Source organism: Vombatus ursinus, unplaced genomic scaffold (genome assembly GCF_900497805.2).
Source record: "Vombatus ursinus unplaced genomic scaffold, bare-nosed wombat genome assembly UNPS02014791.1, whole genome shotgun sequence".
Lineage (NCBI taxonomy): Eukaryota > Metazoa > Chordata > Mammalia > Diprotodontia > Vombatidae > Vombatus > Vombatus ursinus.
Window position 1 is genome coordinate 48,238,094 of NW_020954569.1, and position 19,832 is coordinate 48,257,925.

At 35.8% G+C, this 19,832-nt stretch overlaps 1 protein-coding gene across 2 annotated transcripts in view; it reads right to left on the reverse strand.

Annotated features, from left to right (window-relative positions):
• Positions 1–19,832, reverse strand: part of SDHA (succinate dehydrogenase complex flavoprotein subunit A) — a 40,933-nt gene that overhangs the window by 8,811 nt on the left and 12,290 nt on the right. For both annotated transcript variants that reach the window (XM_027868876.1, XM_027868875.1), the window contains exons 3-13: positions 18,990–19,151; positions 18,266–18,409; positions 17,697–17,861; positions 14,536–14,684; positions 14,151–14,275; positions 10,646–10,814; positions 8,675–8,870; positions 7,477–7,648; positions 5,047–5,165; positions 2,553–2,664; positions 1,891–2,021 (exon numbers count right to left, since the gene is read on the reverse strand). In XM_027868876.1, coding sequence (XP_027724677.1) covers positions 1,891–2,021; positions 2,553–2,664; positions 5,047–5,165; positions 7,477–7,648; positions 8,675–8,870; positions 10,646–10,814; positions 14,151–14,275; positions 14,536–14,684; positions 17,697–17,861; positions 18,266–18,409; positions 18,990–19,151 — 1,644 coding nt within the window. The remainder of the gene's footprint in view (positions 1–1,890; positions 2,022–2,552; positions 2,665–5,046; positions 5,166–7,476; positions 7,649–8,674; positions 8,871–10,645; positions 10,815–14,150; positions 14,276–14,535; positions 14,685–17,696; positions 17,862–18,265; positions 18,410–18,989; positions 19,152–19,832) is intronic.

Below are 19,832 nucleotides of genomic sequence, written 5' to 3' on the forward strand. Positions count from 1 at the left end.
AGAGAGACTAGAATAAATGGGGGGTAGGATAGGACGAAGGGAAATATATTTAGTTTTTCACAACACGACTACTATGGAAGTGTTTTGCATGACTACACATCTACAGTCTGTATCGAGATGCCTGCCTTTTCAATGAGGGTGAGTGGGGAGGGAGGAAGGGAGAAAATCTGTAACCCAAAGTTTTAAAAACACATGTTAATTAAAAAAAAAAAAAGATGTTTAGTTTCTTATAATCTAGCCACTGCTCAGATTCCTAAAATCTAGCCACTGCTTAGATTCTTATAATCTAGCCAATAAGCCAACAGCTCTTACTAATGTTCAGATTCCTTAAGAGTCTGCCCAATATGATGGATGTTCTAATAAACCTTGTCTTGGCTGAAAAAAAAAAAACAACAACAAAAAACTGACACGATACCAAAAAACCAGGAAGTCTAGCCTCCTTATCCAAAAGCCTCCAGGTCTTGCTACCTTCCCCTTCCCTCCAAAGTAATTCATAGCAACCTGTAGCTCAGGAACCAGACAGCTAATAAAAATAAAATTTCCCAAATCACCAACATATTTGGAAAAATAAATTTTATTTTTATTTACTTAACACTATGTAGGTATTTAGAGTTATCATATATAAGTACTAAACTAAAAAGCCATACAAGTCAAGACTTCTAAGTGGACAGGAACTCATACATATACTACAGTTACAAATGAAGAGAATATATACTAGCAATGCAGTTGGCTAGGACATACTTGTCACATGAAATTACTGAATCTCAAGACTTGGATGAGACCTCAGAAGTCAACTACTTCAATCTCTATCAGAACAAGATTTCCCAATGTAACATACATGTTATAATATTATTCATCAGAAATTTTATATAGAGCACAAAAGAAGCCTGTAGTTTATGGCACATTTTGCCTAGTGGAAAGTTACTGAAGCACTAAGACCTGCTGCCACCATCTGGACACATACAGTCTTGAACTGTGATTGTAAAACTGAAATTTTTTTAGGTCCCTTGTAGCTATAAATTTCTTAGATTAGATATTATGTAACCCAGTGGCTTCATTTTTTACAGATGAGGAAACTGATGCCTAAGGGCACTCAGCATCTTCCACAAAGTCAGTCACACAAGTAGTAGAAGAGCCAGGATTCAAAACCAGGTGTTCTGTCGTTAAATCCAGTGCCCATCTGCATTTCATGAAAGCAGTATTCTGCTCTCTAATTTACCCTCAAATAAGGAGGAGGGATATGACATGATTATTTGGATTCTGATCTTTTATCATCCTTAGTGCCTTACTGAACTTACTGTCACTGGCCAGGATGAAAAGAAATAAGCAGGCTGTACCTTTAATTTTGACCCTTTAAGGGTCGAAAGGAAGGAAGCAAGCAAGCAAGGAAAGGCACAAGGAAATAAACATGTATTAAGTGCCTACCATGTTCCATGTATTATAGTATGTGCTTTTACAAATATTATCTTATTTAATCCTCAAAACAAATCTTGGAGTAGGTGCTATTATTACCCCCATTTTACAGTTAAGGAAACTGAGGCAGTCAGAATTAAGTGACTTGTCCATATTCACACAGTTATTAAGTTTCTGAGGCTGAATTTGAATTCAGGTCTTCCTCACTCCAGGCCCAGTAAACTGCTATTTAGCTTCTTCTAAGGGAGGCAGGGTAAAGTGGGTAAGGGTAAAGTGAGTTATGCCTAGATTTTATTGAAAAAAAGCAACTGCTACTTCAAAGCAGAAAAAAATGGCAGTAGGCAGTAGTGGCATGGAATTTCAAGGAAAAACTGAGATTCTCCTTAAAATGCTAACGGAGGGATAGAATAAGGAAAGGTAAAATATCCACGTAAATGTGATATGCAGATCACTTAAAATAACAGAAACAAACTGTACCTTGTAGTCTTCTCTGGCATGAGCTCCACGTGACTCTTTACGGGCCTCAGCACCATAAATAGTTTGCAGAGCACACAACATTAGATTCTGCAATTCCAAGGTCTCCACCAAATCAGTATTCCACACTATTCCTAAAAGCCACAATGGGATTTCAGAAAACATTCTATTTTCATCAGTCAATAAACATTTATTAAGTGCCTACTATGTGGCAGGCACTGTGCTAAGAGCTTAGAGATACTAAAAAGAGGCAAAAGACAGTACCGGCGCTCAAGAAACTCACAATCTAACGTTGGAGACAACAAGCAAACATCTTCAGAAAATTCTGATCTATTTCAGATTTAAGTATTAAAACACCCTAGGCTCCTCCACCATTTGGGCCAGTGTACTTGACGGCCTACAAGTAGTAGATGGACAATATGATTCAATAGTTTGTGGACAGCTAGAAGGCAGCTTCATACACCCCTCACTTTTTAGTAAGGTGGAAAAGTACCATCTATCTCTACTATACTCAGGAGTCAGTCACATTTCTTTATGTAATAAATATAAAGACAAGAGCATCTAGCATATTTTAAGATGATATAAACAATGATCTCCATTAAGTCAGTCCTCTTTGTGATCTAAGTAGTCTAAATCCTGTGAAACAGGAATTTAAAACCCCTTACCTCTGTCAAATGTCTTCAGATGCTTCAAGTCACCGTAGAGCTGGCTTAATTTCTGGCAGCCTTCCTGTAATATACTTCCGACACGGAACACAGCTGCGTGACTCTGCATGGACTGTGGACCAAAGGAATGCTACCGTTAAACACCCTAAAAACATCTTAACATCCACACTGCGGATGAAGGAGGTGACCTACAAGCGTGAAATCATCATGCATTCTATGGTTTTTTCCTCAACCAAAAGTTTGTTTTTTCTTGTTGTGGATACCTCTACCTTGATTAAACACAAAAGTACTAGTTAGTCAGGGTGCTCATGGGTATGTCTTCTCAATTAAAAGAAAATGCAGGTTTTGGGTAGTTTTTTTTTTAAGTTTCTAAATGTTCACCAAGCTATATAAATACAGTCTCCACAGGAAGCTTCTGTGTACAATGACTTGCCTTTCAGGAGTTGGGGTGAGTGTGTGTGTGTGTTTGGAGAAATATCACAGAAGTATTTAGGAATAACTGGGTGATTATTAGTGTTGCTAGCCTTTCTGTTGCCATATGCATGACTATAAAATCAGAAATTGATTTTGCCATGTGTTTAGTGGAAAGCCAAACTCATGATTTTATCGTCATACCTTGCAAATCAGCCCAGTATGGCTATATATAGGAAGTCAGGTGGGGCAGTGAATAGAGCACTGAGCTTGGAAATGAGGAAGACACATCTTTCATGAACATGAATCTGGTCTCTGACACTTACTAGCTGTGTGACCCTGGGCAAGTCACTTCACACTGTGTGCTCCAGCTTCCTCATCTATAAAATTATCTAGAGAAGGAAATGGCAAACCACTCCATTATTTTTGCCAACAAAACCCCAAATGGGGTCATGGACAGTTGCATACGATTCAAATGACTGAATAACAATAACAACAACAAAAACAACAACAATAAAACAGTTATGTATGCTTTAGATGTAAGCTACGTGCCCCATTACCTCTTACTATATACTCAACCTTATTCAGAGCAGCCCTATTATTCCCCGACTACAGTCCAAACTGACCGGCCTCTCTCTTAGCCCATTCCATTATGCCCTTTGCACCCTGACTCTACTCTCAATAAAATGACCTATATCTTTTTACTCCACAGACTATTATGCCTAAGAGGATATTAGAAATTCTCTTACCAAATCTCTTCATTTTATAGATGAAAGAAACTGAGGCTGAGAAAAGCTAAGTATGCAAGGCCAATATAGCTAGCAAATGGCAAGTCACAACTAGTACCTAGCTTTTTTGATTCCAAGCCCAGCAATCTACACAAGACAGCACCTCTTTGCTTTAACAAAAAGCTGGCTTTGTCCTGAGGATGTCATATCCCTCATAACTGTCTCTACTGGTGTCCATTCTTTCCTCTAACTGACAGGGCCAGGAAGAAGAGATGACATGACTACAAGGTTTGATTTATTTCTGACATTAAGATACCTGTGAACCACATTTAAATATTTTCCATTCCTTTGTTCACCTTTCTCAAATTATTTTCAATAGTCAGGCTTTCCTGACCTTTCCTCTTCCACCATGCCTAAAAATCCTTATTACTAAAAAAACAAAAAAACAAAAATTCATGAGATCTGTTCATACCATTTTCCCCCCAACTTTGTCACTATCATCTGCTGACCTTCAGGTCAGTATCCCACCTTCTTCAATATTTCGTGAGTCTCCTCTATTCATTGTATGTTCCCACCGCTACCACCACCATCACCACCATCATCAATATTCATGTTTGATGACCCCTCTAATACTGAAACTGTACTTTTCAGAACCCAAACTTTAACTTTCTAATCACTACCTTTTACTTCTATCAGTTTCTCACTCACACTAAATGGCTACTTTCGCTCCTTGGGGACCCTTCACTATTGTCTCATGACATCTTCTCAACACTCACTTCACTTGCTACCTTATCTAATCTCGTCTTAATGGCCTGACACTTCAATGGTTAACTAGCCAGTACTTTAAAATCCCTGACCTCTCCCCTCTTTCTTCCCTAAAGCTGATGTTTTGTCTTTGGTCTCCTAATCTTCACTCTTCAATAACCTCCATCACCGAGTTGGCTGCTTCTACTTCTGGGCAATTGGATGCAATCACAGGAAGTGAAGAAAATGAGCCAATCTGAACAGCCATCAATTTAGGAGGCAAAATTTTAGCTGAGCTCTCACTGATACTTGAGAATATTTCTATTATTGATTCTATTTCCTAATCTTCAGAGTGATTATTGTAAGCCTCATCCTCTCTTCTTCATCCTCTTCTCTACACCTACGGATGACAGCCCATTTCACTCCTCTGTTCTGTTCCTCATATATATGCACAGTAATGAACACACATAGAGCTAATCAACAGATTACAGGTAAATGATGTATATGAAAAATACTTCTCTATTACTACCATACTGTGGGTAATATGTATTCAACAAACACTTTTATTGGATTCACTGAACAGCCAATTACCACAGTGTGAAGGCTCTTACCTTTTGCATGTTGAGCCTCAGCTCTGATGTTCTTATGTTTCCAGAAGCAAATCTTAATTTGTCAAGATTTGCAACAGATTCTTCCCCAGCATTTGATTTAATTTGAGGGACTTTATCACCTATTAAAAAAAAATTTGGCTTTAACCTTTGAAATATAGGCATTCACAAAATTTTGAAGAAAACGGCATTAAAGTATCTAGCATTCAGAAAAAAAAATCAGCTCGAAGTTTAAAGAGCACCTATTTATGTTTTCATTAGTCAGAAAATTATAAAAATGGAGAGATCTCAAAAGACAACATGATTCAGCTTCCTGCCTCAAGAGAGATAAATAAACCCAAAGAAATCTTTTTTCTATTGAAGGACATGAACTCACAGGAGTTTAAAAAAAAAATTGGGGCCAGAAAATACTAATCGACTTTAAATTTAATAAAATCTAAAATATTCGGCTTTTTTACCTTTAGATTATGTATAGTCAACATAAAACTAAAGTTTGTTGTATTTAATGCTTAAAAAAAACCCCACCCCACTTTCGTTATACATAAGGGGAGACAGAGACACACACAAAAAAAATAAAGACAAAGATACAGGTACATAGACAGAAACACAAAGACACTAAGAAATGTTTACATACCCAAACAGAAGGTACGAGAAGAAAGATGAGAACACTCAACAGCTTGTGTGACATGGATGGTACTCATATCAGACTTAGGATGCTAGGCATAAAGTATAACCTCTTAATCACTCCTTGAAATGCTAATGATTTTTTAAACATGGAAATCACCTTTTCTGTACTGAGATGGTTTTTCTGCTAGAAGACCTCAATTATTTTCAAAATAAAGGTCTGCTTTGATAAAATTACAAAGGTTCTTCACTTAGGTGAAATTCTAGAACTTAAGAGTTTTGAAATTTGTTTTTGAACCTGCAGGTGAGGGTTGATTGCTATATTAAAAAGAAAGCTAGGTGGCGCAGTGGATAGAGCACTGGTCTTTAAGTCAGGAGGACCTGAGTTCAAATGTGACCTCAGACTAAACACTTGACACTTACTAGCTGTGTGACCCTGGGTAAGTCACTTGACCCCAACAGCCTTTAAAAAAAAAAAAGACACAAACAAAAACAACAACAACAACAACAACAAAAAAGGTTTTCTTTTCAGTTACCTATTCTACAGCATCTACAATTTTGCTATGACTTGAAAATAGCATTATTTGATTGCTTTGATCCTCCCCCCCCTTTACTATTAGTAGTAACTACTGGCAACTGGAAACATAACTCATTAGCTAGCACTATTCTTTCTAGACAAACATAAAACCATTAAGATTTTTAAAAAATGGATAACCAATGAAAATTTATTACAAGGAGTATTATGTGTTAATTCCTCCGATTTGGAAGCAAGGGCATTCTTGAATCTGCTTCCTCATTTTTAAAGGAGAAAAATGATCATTTTCTAAATCTATAAAAGTAGAGTTATACCACAGTTTACAGAGTAAAATAATCACAGAATAATCTCACCTTTTGATGCTTTTTAGGATACTGTCTAAATGATAAATTATGTCAATGATTCCCAACTTGGGGCTACCCTGGGGCCTTCTCAATCATTACAAAGGATTTATATAGACATTTTCTTAATCAAGGGACAATGACAATATAACTCTCTCATGTAGAGACCTGTAAAATTCTGACATTGTAAAGAGATCATCCTACTTGAAAAACGTTGAGAGCTACTGAAATAAGAGACCCCTGTTTTTCCCTATAAATGCATTAGAATGGAGAATTTTAATGATTGGTATTGATTGCTGAGTAGAAAGAATATTTTCTTCAGCAAAACTAATTGGCAATTTGGTAGTATGTAAAAACTACAGGCCCTGGAGGACATCTCATTAGGGTTGCCAGCTGCCTCGTATTTGACCACTTTTGACAGTATTTTACCACATGGGTTCTCTTACTGTGAACAAGTTTTAAGTGTTAATTTTGGTAATCTTGTGTCTGAGCTTCTGATATTGGTTCTGTAATTACTTTCCAAAAAAACTTGCCTTCAAAATTGTAAATTCTTAATGATATGGAATATTTCAAACCCAACAATTATACAAAAAGAAACAAAGGTAAAGAAAAGATACATCTTTAACCATAAGAAAACCCTGGTGTCTATTCCTAGCTTGGCTATTAGCAAGTTGTTTGAGTATGGGCAAACCATCATTTCTCCAGTCCACAATTTCTTCGTTCTTAAAATGAAGGAGGTTGAACTAGCTAATCTCCAATGTACTTTCCAAATCTAATACACTAAAATTCTATAGTCACTTACATTCTGAAACAACTTAGCCTGTCTGAGCCTTCATCTCCTTATCTGTAAAAATAAGGGGGTTGGACTAGATAGTTTCTAAAGTGTCTTCTAGCTTTAAATCTATGAGCTCATGATTGTACCAAAACACATACCAGGTTTGCATGTTTCTGCAATACTCAGGGCACAAGCACGACCAAAGACAACCAAATCCAGAAGAGAGTTTGCTCCCAGTCGATTAGCACCATGTACTGATGCACAGGCTGCTTCACCACAAGCATAAAGACCAGGTACAACTTGATCTGCACCATTCACGTGTTTAAGAACCTGTTCAAATAACAGAATAACTGATTTAAAATATTATGTTCTATTTTAAAAAAAGATTTAATAGATGTGTGTCTGTGTGTGCGCGCGTGAGCGATCGCATGCATACACACACACACACACGCACACACACACACAGAGTCAAAACATCAATTAAATATTTTGTATGCCCGCATTGTGTTTTCCTCCCTCAGAGGTTTCCAAACTTATTTGGCCTACCAACACCTTCAAAAAAAAAAGTACTCAGCGCCCCCCTGGGGTTAAGGTTAACCTTTATTTTGATTCAATGCCCCCCAATTGCATCTGAGGCTACTACCACCCCCCTGGATTGTGCCAGTGCCCCCCAGGGGGTATTGCCCACTTTGGGAACCTATGCTAGGCATACTTATCAATGTCACTGGGAAGCGAATTACCACTGACACATAGAGCACTGACAATGCCCCTAAATTAAGACACAGCAGGCCTGATTGTATTTCTGACTTTTATTTGTAATGTTTTACTCAACATTTAATATGTTGGTCTTATTTATTTCAATTTTATCTTGTGATACCATAAAAAATACTCAAAACTAAACATCACAGAATACACATTTAAAAAGCAAAGTCATTTTTAAATGATAAAAACAAGCATTTATTAAGTGTTTACTATATGTAAGGGACTGTGTTCAGCACAAAAACAAAATGAATAGCAGTACTTGCTATCGAGGAATTATTCTCAATCTAAATCACAAATCTTTTTGTATGATGAACATGGCTGCTACACTGAAAAGCCAACTGTCAATATCTACTAATTGTTACTGAAAAATGAAAATCCTTTAAAAAAAAAAACTTTAAAAGTTTGACTTACAGCAATTTAAGGTAATGATCTCTGAACACATAAAAGTTGGTAGAATAAATATCCAAACTCATCTAATTAAATAAAAGAATTTTTATTAAATAAAATTCTAAGTTGATGTCATCATTACTTTTTAAACATTTTAAGTTAAATCCTTTTCCTTAACAGGTTCAGTTCTTAACTTTAAATCCTTACCTGCCCTTTATAGTTTGTAGGAATGCCTCCCATATTATAATGCACAGTGGGGAGTACAGGAATTGGTTCCTTGGTGACATCCACGCCAGCAAATATCATTGCTGTTTCTGATATTCCAGGCAAGCGAGTTGATAGCTGCTCAGGTGGTAGGTGGTGTAACTGTAGATAGACATGGTCTTTTTCAGGACCACAGCCTCTAAACAAAGTAAAGGCTTAATTTATCTTTCAGAATAAAAACAAAGATAAATCTTTGTAATGCCACACATGCCAGTCTCCCAAGTTTACAATTTGAGGGTTATCTTTAATCAATCCCCTTCCCTCTCCCTTCAGTAAGTTACTATTCAATTAATTCAACCTGTAAATGTTTCTTATTTCTGTCTTCTCTAGATCCATTGCCACAATTTGCTAATACAGGCCCTCATTACAACTATCTAGACTACCTCAAAAGCCTCTTAGAAGTCTTCCTGACTCTACTCTTGACCCTCCAATTTATCTTTCATATTGCTACCAGAATAACTATTTTGCACAAATCTAGTCACTCCTATGCTCAAAACTCTTCAGTGGTTCCCTACTGCTTTCGAAGTAAAATTACTTTGCTTAGCATTCAAAGTCCTCCACATTACTTTTCCAGCTTTATCTCACATTACTCCCTTTCCATGTACTGTAGTTTCTAACCAATTGGTATTTTCTGTCTTCAAACATACCCTTGTGTCCACATGCCACCATACCTTTATTCACATAGTTCTTGAAACCTGGAAATGCCCTCTTCCCTCTACCTGCTCAATTCCTATTCATCCTTTGAAACCCTATTTAAATGCCTAAAATAAAGTCTTCTCTGATTTCCTGGTCAGTAATAACCTTTCCTCTCAGATTTCAAATAACATTTTGTTTTCTAACTCACTGTACATTCCATGAGGGCAACAGCAATGTCTTATCCAAATTATCTCTTTTCCAGTGCCAAAAATAATGTTCTGAACAAAGTAAGTATTAATATTAATAACTTAAATGAATGAATTTTATATTTTAGTCAAATTTTAAGGGATTGCCAAAATTCTTCTATGTATTAGAATGTTAACTGAAACGAGTCAGATTTAAAAATGTGTTGGGTCTGTTTAGATACTTGTGTGGAAATGCTATAGACCGCCAAAGCAGGCAGAAAGAAAGACTCAGGGTTTGACTAGTTATTTAAAGGAGATAATAAGGATTTCCATAAGACTAATATGCAGCATATCTGGGTCTTTTTGAGAATTTTGGGGCTCAAGACAAGCTGATTTAAAGATCTTATTGGATCTCTTGAGAGATCAAAGAATGACAAAAAGTAAGCTGAGAGAAAAATTCAGCAGACCTGGGCCATAGAGAGGGAACAAATACCTCTCTTCAAGGCAACTGCTGTATCACAACAGACTCTTATAGAAACTTATATTAGGTTGAATATGCTCTGCATATAATATAGTTTAGAACTCTTTGCATAAAAATGCCCAATTTTATTTGAACAATTTCAGCACTTGGTTGTATGGAAAATGCACTTATGTAGAAAACCTCATTCACTGAAAATGCCAACTAAATATGAGCATATAAAGAATGAGAAGTATGGAAAGCTAACAGTCATTAGACCAGGAGTGGGAAACCTTTGGCCTCGAGGCCACATGTGACCCTCTAGATCCTCAAGTGTGGCCCTTATAACAACGTTCTGTGAAGTTTGGATTCAGTCAAAGGCCCACACTTGAGGATTTAGAGGGCCACATGTGGCCTCAGGGCCAAAGGTTCCCTACCCTTGCATTAGACAGAGAAGAACCAAACAGAAGACATTTCTTTGTGATTATACATAGTAATGGCAAGAACAAAGCCCAATTATGCAAAATTAAGTGATATTATGTAGGATCAAAATTTATAAACATGAAATTCATTCTTTCTATGCATTTCAAGTATTGATCAGAAATATATTTAGACATCTCTGAAAATTAAACAAACCTTCCTTCACGGATTTCAATGGTCATAGAACGAGATACAACATCCCTGGAAGCCAGATCCTTTGCAACGGGTGCATATCTTTCCATAAATCTTTCACCTTGACTATTAATAAGAATGCCTCCTTCACCACGACATCCTTCTGTGATAAGACAGCCAGCACCATATATGCCTGCAAAACAATAAAACACAAACACATGAACAAATCATTTGCAATGAAAGGATCATAAGCTCTGAAATTTCAATTTGAATATACTCCTTCAAAACAAATTTTGGAGAGGGGAGTTAGGACAAAAAGAATAGAAGTAGTATCAGGCAGAAAACAGAATTAAAGAGAGTGGAAGAAAGGTGAAAGAACAATACTAGGTTATTAGAACAGAAAGATAATCCAAAACTGGCAGGAAGAAAAAAGTTTAGGTGGCCACGGAACTAAGTAGTGAGGAAGAAGGAGGCACACTTCATTAAAAATTTAGTGTAATGATTTTAAAAAGTCACAGTGCCTAAGAAATGTCTTGAAATTGTTTTTTCTACTTACAACATTCTTTTATGAATGACTTCTTTTAGATGAGAATAAAACTAAAGATGGAAAATTCATCTTTATTAAAGTGAACAACTAGATTGTAATTTAATAAAGACTACATTAAAAGTCTTCTCCATACCTCCTAACCCCACAGAGGACAGAAAAATATTTGAAATATAAGTAAAAAATTTAAAACTTTATTAGTTAACCAGATGGTTAGCATATATTTATTTTTTAAAATTCTGAACTTAGTAAGTGGCAAATAAAATGAGCATTTCCATATGCCAAGTATAGCAGAAAAAGAAAGGATTTTATATGAAACTACAAAAATCTATTATACAGACTGTCCCAAAAGTCTTAGTGCAAAATGGTAACCTCCTTTTAAGTTTATAATAAATTCAATATGGAACTTTCAAAGCTGTTCTGCTTTTCTATGTTTTTTTTTTCCTGGCCTTCCTTCTGTTCTCTTTTATGTATTTAAAAATGGACCTCTCTTCTTTTTCTTTGGCAACCCTATTACTAGCATAACCTTTAAAACAAAAATGAAACTTGCTATTTTTAATTTACTCCCTTTTTAGTTTTCCTAATTTAAAGTAGTTTTCAATAGTGATTTATATTCTAAGAATTCAAAAGTTGTGTTAGAATACAAGCTCTGATCTATTACAGGGAGAATTTAGAAGTTTGACTTCTATCTTGGTAGATAAAGAATAGCCAAAATCACCTAATTTCCTAAAGGTTTAAAAATGTGAACACAACAGTTTACTATTTATTAGACAAAATGACCAAAGAAAGGAGGAACTTGCTCTAGTTACTAAACATATTAAAGAGTCAAGATATTAGAAGACACCTTGTTTTCCAGAGCTAAGGCGCAGCAAGCAAGCTGTGTCCTGAGCTTGGCATAACAACAATCCTTCGTTCTCACCCTCTGGATGATCTCAGCCACAGCAAAATCCCAGAGTTGTTTCATATAATTATTGCATAGCTTTGACCAGCACCAGGTGTTCTCTGAGTTCTGACGAACACCTGGAGTATCTATCTTCTAGTCATGAAGCCCTGCTATGAATTAAATTTGTCACATTGTTGCTATTACCCCTCATTGTCAGGGCTACAGCTCACTGCACAGTCATTAGTTTAAGTACTGAGATTTAGCCACACTAAAGCAGAACCCCCCCCCTTCCCCCAAATGCCTGCCCAGGCACATGTGTATTTATCTGCCTTCTTGGCTTGCAAGTCTTTCCCCTCACTTTGAAATTAAACTTCTGTTTGTTTACTGACTCTCCTGTCTCTAGCCTGCTCTGTTCTGCTCTGGCCACCCACAGGTTAGAGGCCAGTTTGGTCTAGTTGACAGTTAAATATTATTAACATTGTTCAAAAAACTAGATTGTAAACTCCCTGAGGACAAGAACTTAAAAAAAATTTCTTTGTGTAAGTAAGGAGGATTTTATTATTTCTTTTTAGATAATAATTCCAGGATCCTAGATAATATTTCCCATGAATTATGGTTGAAAACAACTTCTACAGCACAGTCGCAGTAAAGATATAGGGGTGACATAATGTATGTCTGTGCTGTGCTAGGTCATAATGATATTGCTGAAGTTAACCTGTGAGCTTAATGTTGGCAAGATGCCTTCTTTCTGTGCTTCTCTATAAATCAAGAGAGCACTGATCAGTAAGTGGGGAACCCATTTTGGGATTTGGGTAATGCATAGAGGAATGCATGTACCTGCCTTGATCGGCCCACACCGAGGCTTGGGGGGAATCTGTGCTTGTCTCAACTGGCCCCCACTGAGGCTTAGGGGACCAATAAGGAGTTGTAGCTCCTACCATTCTCTCCCATCCCTGCAAGAAGTGTGATCAGGGAATACTGTAGGAGCTGGTGTTGCCATTATCAGCAACCTTCCTTTGAGAAGACTAGACTAGAATAAAGTAAATTTATTTAATCCCTGTGAAGCTGTCTTGCTGTCTTCCTGTATGACAAGATCAAGAGTGAACCTGCCAGAGGCTGGAGCCTAAAAAACTCCAATGCCTTCTGTGTGGTACCTGTCCTTACACTTTGTATATTCCACTGCTTTAAACACTGTAAGTAATCAAATGTGTTGATCTGATTAGATTCAATTCACTTCACCAAATCTTTATTAAATACCTATATGAAAAGATCAGTGCTAACTGCTGGGGAATATACAAAATTCAGATAAGACATGTCCTCCGCTCTCACGTATGAAACAGGGAAGAAAATTGGATATGAAGATGGCCTGCATTCAAATCCCAGCTCTGCTATTTACTACGTGTATGGCCTTGGGAAATCAGTCAATCTCTCTGGGCCTCATTTTTCTCACCTATAAAATGAAGGGGAATAAATAATCTCCAAGGTCCCTTCCAACTCGAAATGCTATGAGAATTACAGATGTCACCATTAGGAGAAAGGCATACTAACAGCAACAGAAAGGTGAAGCCTGATACTGAGGGAAGCAGAGCAAGCATAGAAAGTAACCACAAGAATCTGAAAAAAGATTTTAATCTGAGGCCATTTACCGCAGTGGCGAATAGCCTTACACGTCTCAACAGCCCCTGAAGTGAATCACTATTCGAGCAGGGCATAATAACTTATACTCACAATGACCCTGACTCATCCCAGAGAGTTTCAATTACATGTTCATCATGGATAAATACACAATGTTTAATACGACAGGAAATCATAAAACATTTTAGAGCTTTCCCATTAAACATTCTGGCATTTAATTGAGTAAATTTGCATTCTTCTGAAAATTCTGTTATATGGAAACCTTTATTATGGATGGATAAATTATATCAGAGTATTTTTTAAAAATCCCAATGCTAGAAAAAGGTCTTTATGAGTTTGCAAATCTTTGAGACTTAGAGTTAATCTTTCTTAATTTATATTAAGTTAATGTATATCAAATGGTCTTTTTAAAAGCTTATACTAAGAGAGATTAACCTTTACATTTGATCAAGTTAGTCATTTCATACCTGTGGGATGGAACTGTACAAACTCTAAGTCTTGACAAGGAAGGCCTGCTCGTGTAACCATAGCTGTGCCATCTCCTGTGCTTGTATGAGCAGAAGTACAGCTGAAATAGGTACGCCCATAACCCCTGGAAAACATATTTAAAAGATATTAGGAAGGGACTTTTAATACAGAACAGTTAATATTTCCTAGTAATGTAAGCAAATAACAGAGGGAACTGTAGTACTTAACCTACATGGTACATAGCTATGTGATCTTGGTTAAGTTTATTTTTACCTATAAAAGTAGAGTTGAACCAAATGATTTCTAGGTGTCCTTCTGAGCTCTATGATTCTATGAGTGAAATTACAAAATCTCCTCTACCTGAAACAGTTTTCATATTCTTACCCAGTTGCAATAACTGTATTCTTTGCTCTTATACGATGTATGGACCCATCTTCTATGCACAATGCAATCACCCCTCGGCACTCCCCATTTTCCATCAAGAGATCCAAGGCAAAATACTCCACAAAATAGCTGGTATCATACCTCAGAGACTAAAAATGAAAAATATTATTAAAACACTTTCAATTGCACTTTAAATGTACTAAAAATGTTACTAGTACTAGCCTACATCTCATTTGGATCAGTTGAGGCAGTAATTAAATTTAGGGCTTTCTGCTGAATTTTTCCAGCATGAATTTAATATGGCACTACTAAAATTAGAGAAAATACATATGGGAACAATATTATGGCTAGATAAGGGACATGTGGTAGGAATTCTTTCAAAATAGAGGTATCTCAAGTAAGATACATTAACAATGATAATAATACTATATTGCAGGAAAGTATTATTTCCAATCCTATGAACTATAGACATCTTAAGATAAAGGAAAGCACTCTCCTAGATTGTTGGAGGTTAATTATTTCTACACTAAAGAGGCATCTGTCTACTCTGCTTAAAGATATTTTTAGATTTGTTGTTCCCATAAGACTCTTTCATGTCAACAACACTATATTAACATACACTCTCCTTTTTCCCCCTCCAACCTTGTTCTCTTGTTTCCTTCTCGTAGTTTCAGGAGGGCCAAAAATTTGAGCTAGAATCCAAAGGTATTCGGATCCTGAATCTGGATACAGTTAAACGTCACTGACAAGCAAACTTAGCTTAATACCTTTGGTCACAGTTCCTAGTGCTGGTACAGGATCTTCACCTGACTGGTAAGAGGGTATGAACAGAAAGTATACTACAGACATCAAAGCATGTAGCTGGAGTACTCAAGTTAAGAGGCAGAGTGAAATTTGTAGTTGCCATTTAATATGAACTGAAAATTTCAAGCCCTCTATCTACTTATCTGACCTCAAAAAGGTGCAGAGGATTGATAAAAATCGAGTTGAACCCAGATGACTCTGTTTTTCTATGATCTACAAAGCTTTATTTTAGATTTAACAAAAGTATATTGCAACACAAGTTAATTTAGGTGCTGAGAGATAGAAGAATCTTAAAATACTTTTTTTAATCTTAATTTTTACTAATCAAAAAAACCCCAAACTTTTACTAAGAAAATTTACGAAGCAACAAAACATTGTTGCTTTGAATGTAACTTTTCACAGTGTGAGAACTTTCTAATAATGGTCTCCAAAGTGGAGTTTACTAGACAATCAATCAACAAACATTACTAAGTTCCTACTATGTGCTAAGCACTGTTTTAGGTGCTGGTGATAAAGACAAAAAAGAAAATTAGCTCTGTTCTCAAAGAACTTACATTCTATAAAAAAAACAAAACACCAAAACAAAATATACACATATAAGTACATATAAAATAAGTATAAGGTCATTAAATAAAAGATAGCTAATGAGAGCTAATATAAGTATTTGCAGGTATCAACTAAGGTATGAGAAGAAAATATTAGAACTTATATTTATATTTGTATAAAAACAAAAATTTAAGCTATACTATTATTTTTAATACGTGGATTTGTCTCTCGCTCGGTCTGCACGTCAGCCTAGTCACTTTTGTTACATAGCGCCAGGGACACAGCAGGTGATTAATAAATTTTTATTGCTTGCTTGATACATACATTCCCGAGGAAAGAGTGGGATAACCACAGCATGGAGGGGTGAGAGTTACGCTGTCACTCATCTGTTCACTTTCCGCATAGTTCAATATATTATAATTTATGTATGGCCACTTAAGAGTATTAAAGGATTACATTACTTAGTTTTAACTACACTAATTCTCATAAAATGGAAAATGGCTAAAAAAGATTCTTGTAAAGACACTGCAGATTGAAGATAATGCTTCTAACATGAAAAGAAGCTTGGCATAGTGCCTGGCACACAGCAGGCACTCAACTGAGAAGTGAACAATAAAATGGCAAAGCTGATGCTTCTCTTACTCCTAGTATTAGGTCGTGGTAGAAGGATTATGAGGAAAAAACCATGATCAAATGAAATATGACAAGAAGTCAGCCAAACAAATTCAAAATGATCAAGATTATCTGAAATATGGGCAAATATCCAGTATTATTATTGATTAATTTTGCTCAGTGTGTACTGTACCTTGAGATAGTACCTAATAATATTATGAAGCTATCTCAATTAGCAAGAGGTTTAAAAATTAAGTTTTTGCTGTCCAAAAACAAAGTTCATCATGGATAGACTACATGTGTGTATATACAAACACACGAAAACCAGAATTTTCTAATCTGTTAATAAAATCTTTCAAATGAAGTTTCAGTAAGCTTTGAACCCAACTGTTAAAAAATAAAAATGAGAACTTCTGAATAATTTTTAACAACAAACTACTGGCATGAAGTTTCCCTGATTAACAACAGGGAAGATATATATTCACAAGTTTTCAACTGTATAACTACATTTCAACTACATAACCGGTGGAGGGGGCCAAAAAATTAGTATCATAACTTAGTAATACGCAGAGCTAACAAAGGATGACTTTTATTCTGAATCTATGTATTTTTGTGAAGTATATTTTCTCAGCTAATAACCATTAAGCATCAAAATAAACTGTACTTAGAACCAGACCACTGGATCACTGTATCACTAAGTATTAAACCAAGATTTTTAAAAACAATGAAGCATATTTGATCACACTGAGTTCAGTAAACATGCCAATAATAGTACTGTAGTGAGATCAAAGATTTTTGCACTGTTAATAAAACAAGAAATTTTTTTATCTGATTCTTTTTAATTTCTATTCTTGCGTCTGTTTTATAATGCATATATTAGTGGAATAGTAGGTGTCTTTAATTCATGAATACATATGGAGAATACATACTCCCAACATTTTTAAAGGTATGTCACCAAAAAATTTTTGGAAACCACTACATAACTACAAGGTTAATAAACTTTTATATTTCTAGTAGTTTTTTTGCAATTTTATTCTAAATCACTCATGTATTTTTATCCAGGCCCCCTTATGTCACTAATATAAGAATTCTTAACCATTTTCTGTATAACGGACACTGGACCCTTTTGGAAGTCTGGTTAAGTCTATGGACTCCTTCACTTGTGAGATGGCTGGCTCTCATTTCAGGGGTTTTCTTACCCTTCCATACAGAGTGTGCAACAAGGAATGGCCTGTTCTGTCTGCCACACAACAGCATCGATGAGCCTGTCCTCCTTTCCCAAACTTTAGGCTCTGTCCACCAAAAGCTCGCTGATAAATTTTTCCTTCTTCTGTTCTACTAAATGGCATGCCATAATTTTCCAACTGTAAGAATGTTTCCAAAAACATTATTTTCAGCTTTAGCATTCAACAAAATCCATAGACTATTTGCAACAGAAACAAATCTAAGCAACTTCAGTAGAAATTCAGGAAAAAAACAGATAAATCATTCCAATGTTAATGTTTTAGTCAATTATTCAGTGATGTCAATGAAAGACAACAAAGGGAAAGAGAACAATTTTCTTATTCAAGATAAATTATGAAGTTAATGGAGAAAATATTTCTTTGTTGAATCAATTCACTATTTCTTCCCTGACTAATCATCTTTTCATACCTTAAATATTTAATAAATATCCTTCTGTTTTAAATTAATAGGAGTTAATAATATACTATATAGCATGCAGTAACATAATAGGGAAACAGCATAAAATAATGAGTTTTTGTCTTACCTCAACTACTGAAGCAGGTGCTTGCTCTGTCATGTAATGAATTGCATCCTGATCACCCAACCAATCAGAACCTTTCACAGTGTCATAGAAATGCCATCTCCAGTTGTCTTCTTCCATATTGCCCAAAGCAGCATTGATTCCTCCCTGAAAACAAAGAAAATTTTCTTAAAAGTCATTCACAATATCCGCTGATCTAATTTTACTGGGATATCCCTTTGTTCTTCCAAACAGAAACTTAATTTTTAAAGTCTAAAATTTTACCTTTATGATATTCATAGATATTCTTCCTGGTATCATGCATATTTTAGTATTTTTGTCAGTTTATGGCAAAACACTCCTTATGATATAATGAGTCTACATGTTTACATGAACATCAACTAAAGAATACACGGATTAGGGGCAGCTAGGTGGCTCAGTGGATAGAGCAGTGGCCCTGGAATCAGGAGGACCTGAGTTCAAATCCAGCCTCAGACACATTAACACTTACTAGCTTACTAGCTGTGTGACCCTGGGCAAGTCACTTAACCCCAACTGCCTCACCAAAAATTAAAAAAAATGCATGGATTAAACATGGTTAATACCAGGTAATCATAAAAATGAACACCTGGCTGGTTAGTGCTGCACTGACCTCCCCTTACAGTTTTTTCCTAATGGAAAATGGTTTTTTTTAGTTCCAAACTCATTCTATTAAAGATTTAAAGTTTAGCTATCTAGTTTCCCTTACCTGTGCTGCAACAGTATGTGACCTGGTGGGGAAAAGCTTTGTAACACATGCTGTATTGAATCCAGCTTCAGAAAGTCCAAAAGCAGCTCGTAAACCGGCTCCTCCAGCGCCTACTACCACGGCATCAAATTCATGGTCTACTACAGGATACTCTGCGGAAATCTACAAAGAAAAGTTAACCTATTAAATATTAGATTCATTATGCTATTAAGATCTTAATTATTACTGTATTTCAGTGACTCTCTGAATTAAAAGCCTTTAAGAAACAAACAAAAAAAACCCCTGTGAATTTTATAAACTACTTGAATAGGACTGACGTGAACAAAGCTTTACACACCTTAAACTGCTACATAAATCTGAGTTGTTGTTGTTAATAATCACCAAATTCAGTAAACATACTAAACATTTTCAGGATAACATAGTGCTACCAAGGATGTGATAAGTATTTTGAGCATGAAAAATAATCCCCCCAAAAGAAACCACTAACCTCTCTCCCTCACTGGGAAAAGGTGTGCACCAGGCAACCTTCAGGAGCTAAGTTGTCAAAATACTAAATATGTCCTCAACCAGAGTAATCTAAAATTTTTATACGAGAAGTTTAACCATGGGATTTTAATTTTTGTGGGAAAACTGGGCATAAAATATTTACTTAAAGCAATTTAACATACTATTCCCTAGTATCTGCTAGAATCCCAATGATGTGAACTTCACTGTTTGTTACTGTCCCTTTTCCCCACAGGAGAATTATCCACAAAACTATTCTTAAACTGACTCTTATTCTAATTACTGCAAAACCCAATCATGTTTGAGGGAGATGCAATGAAACTGCAGCGACCAATCTGT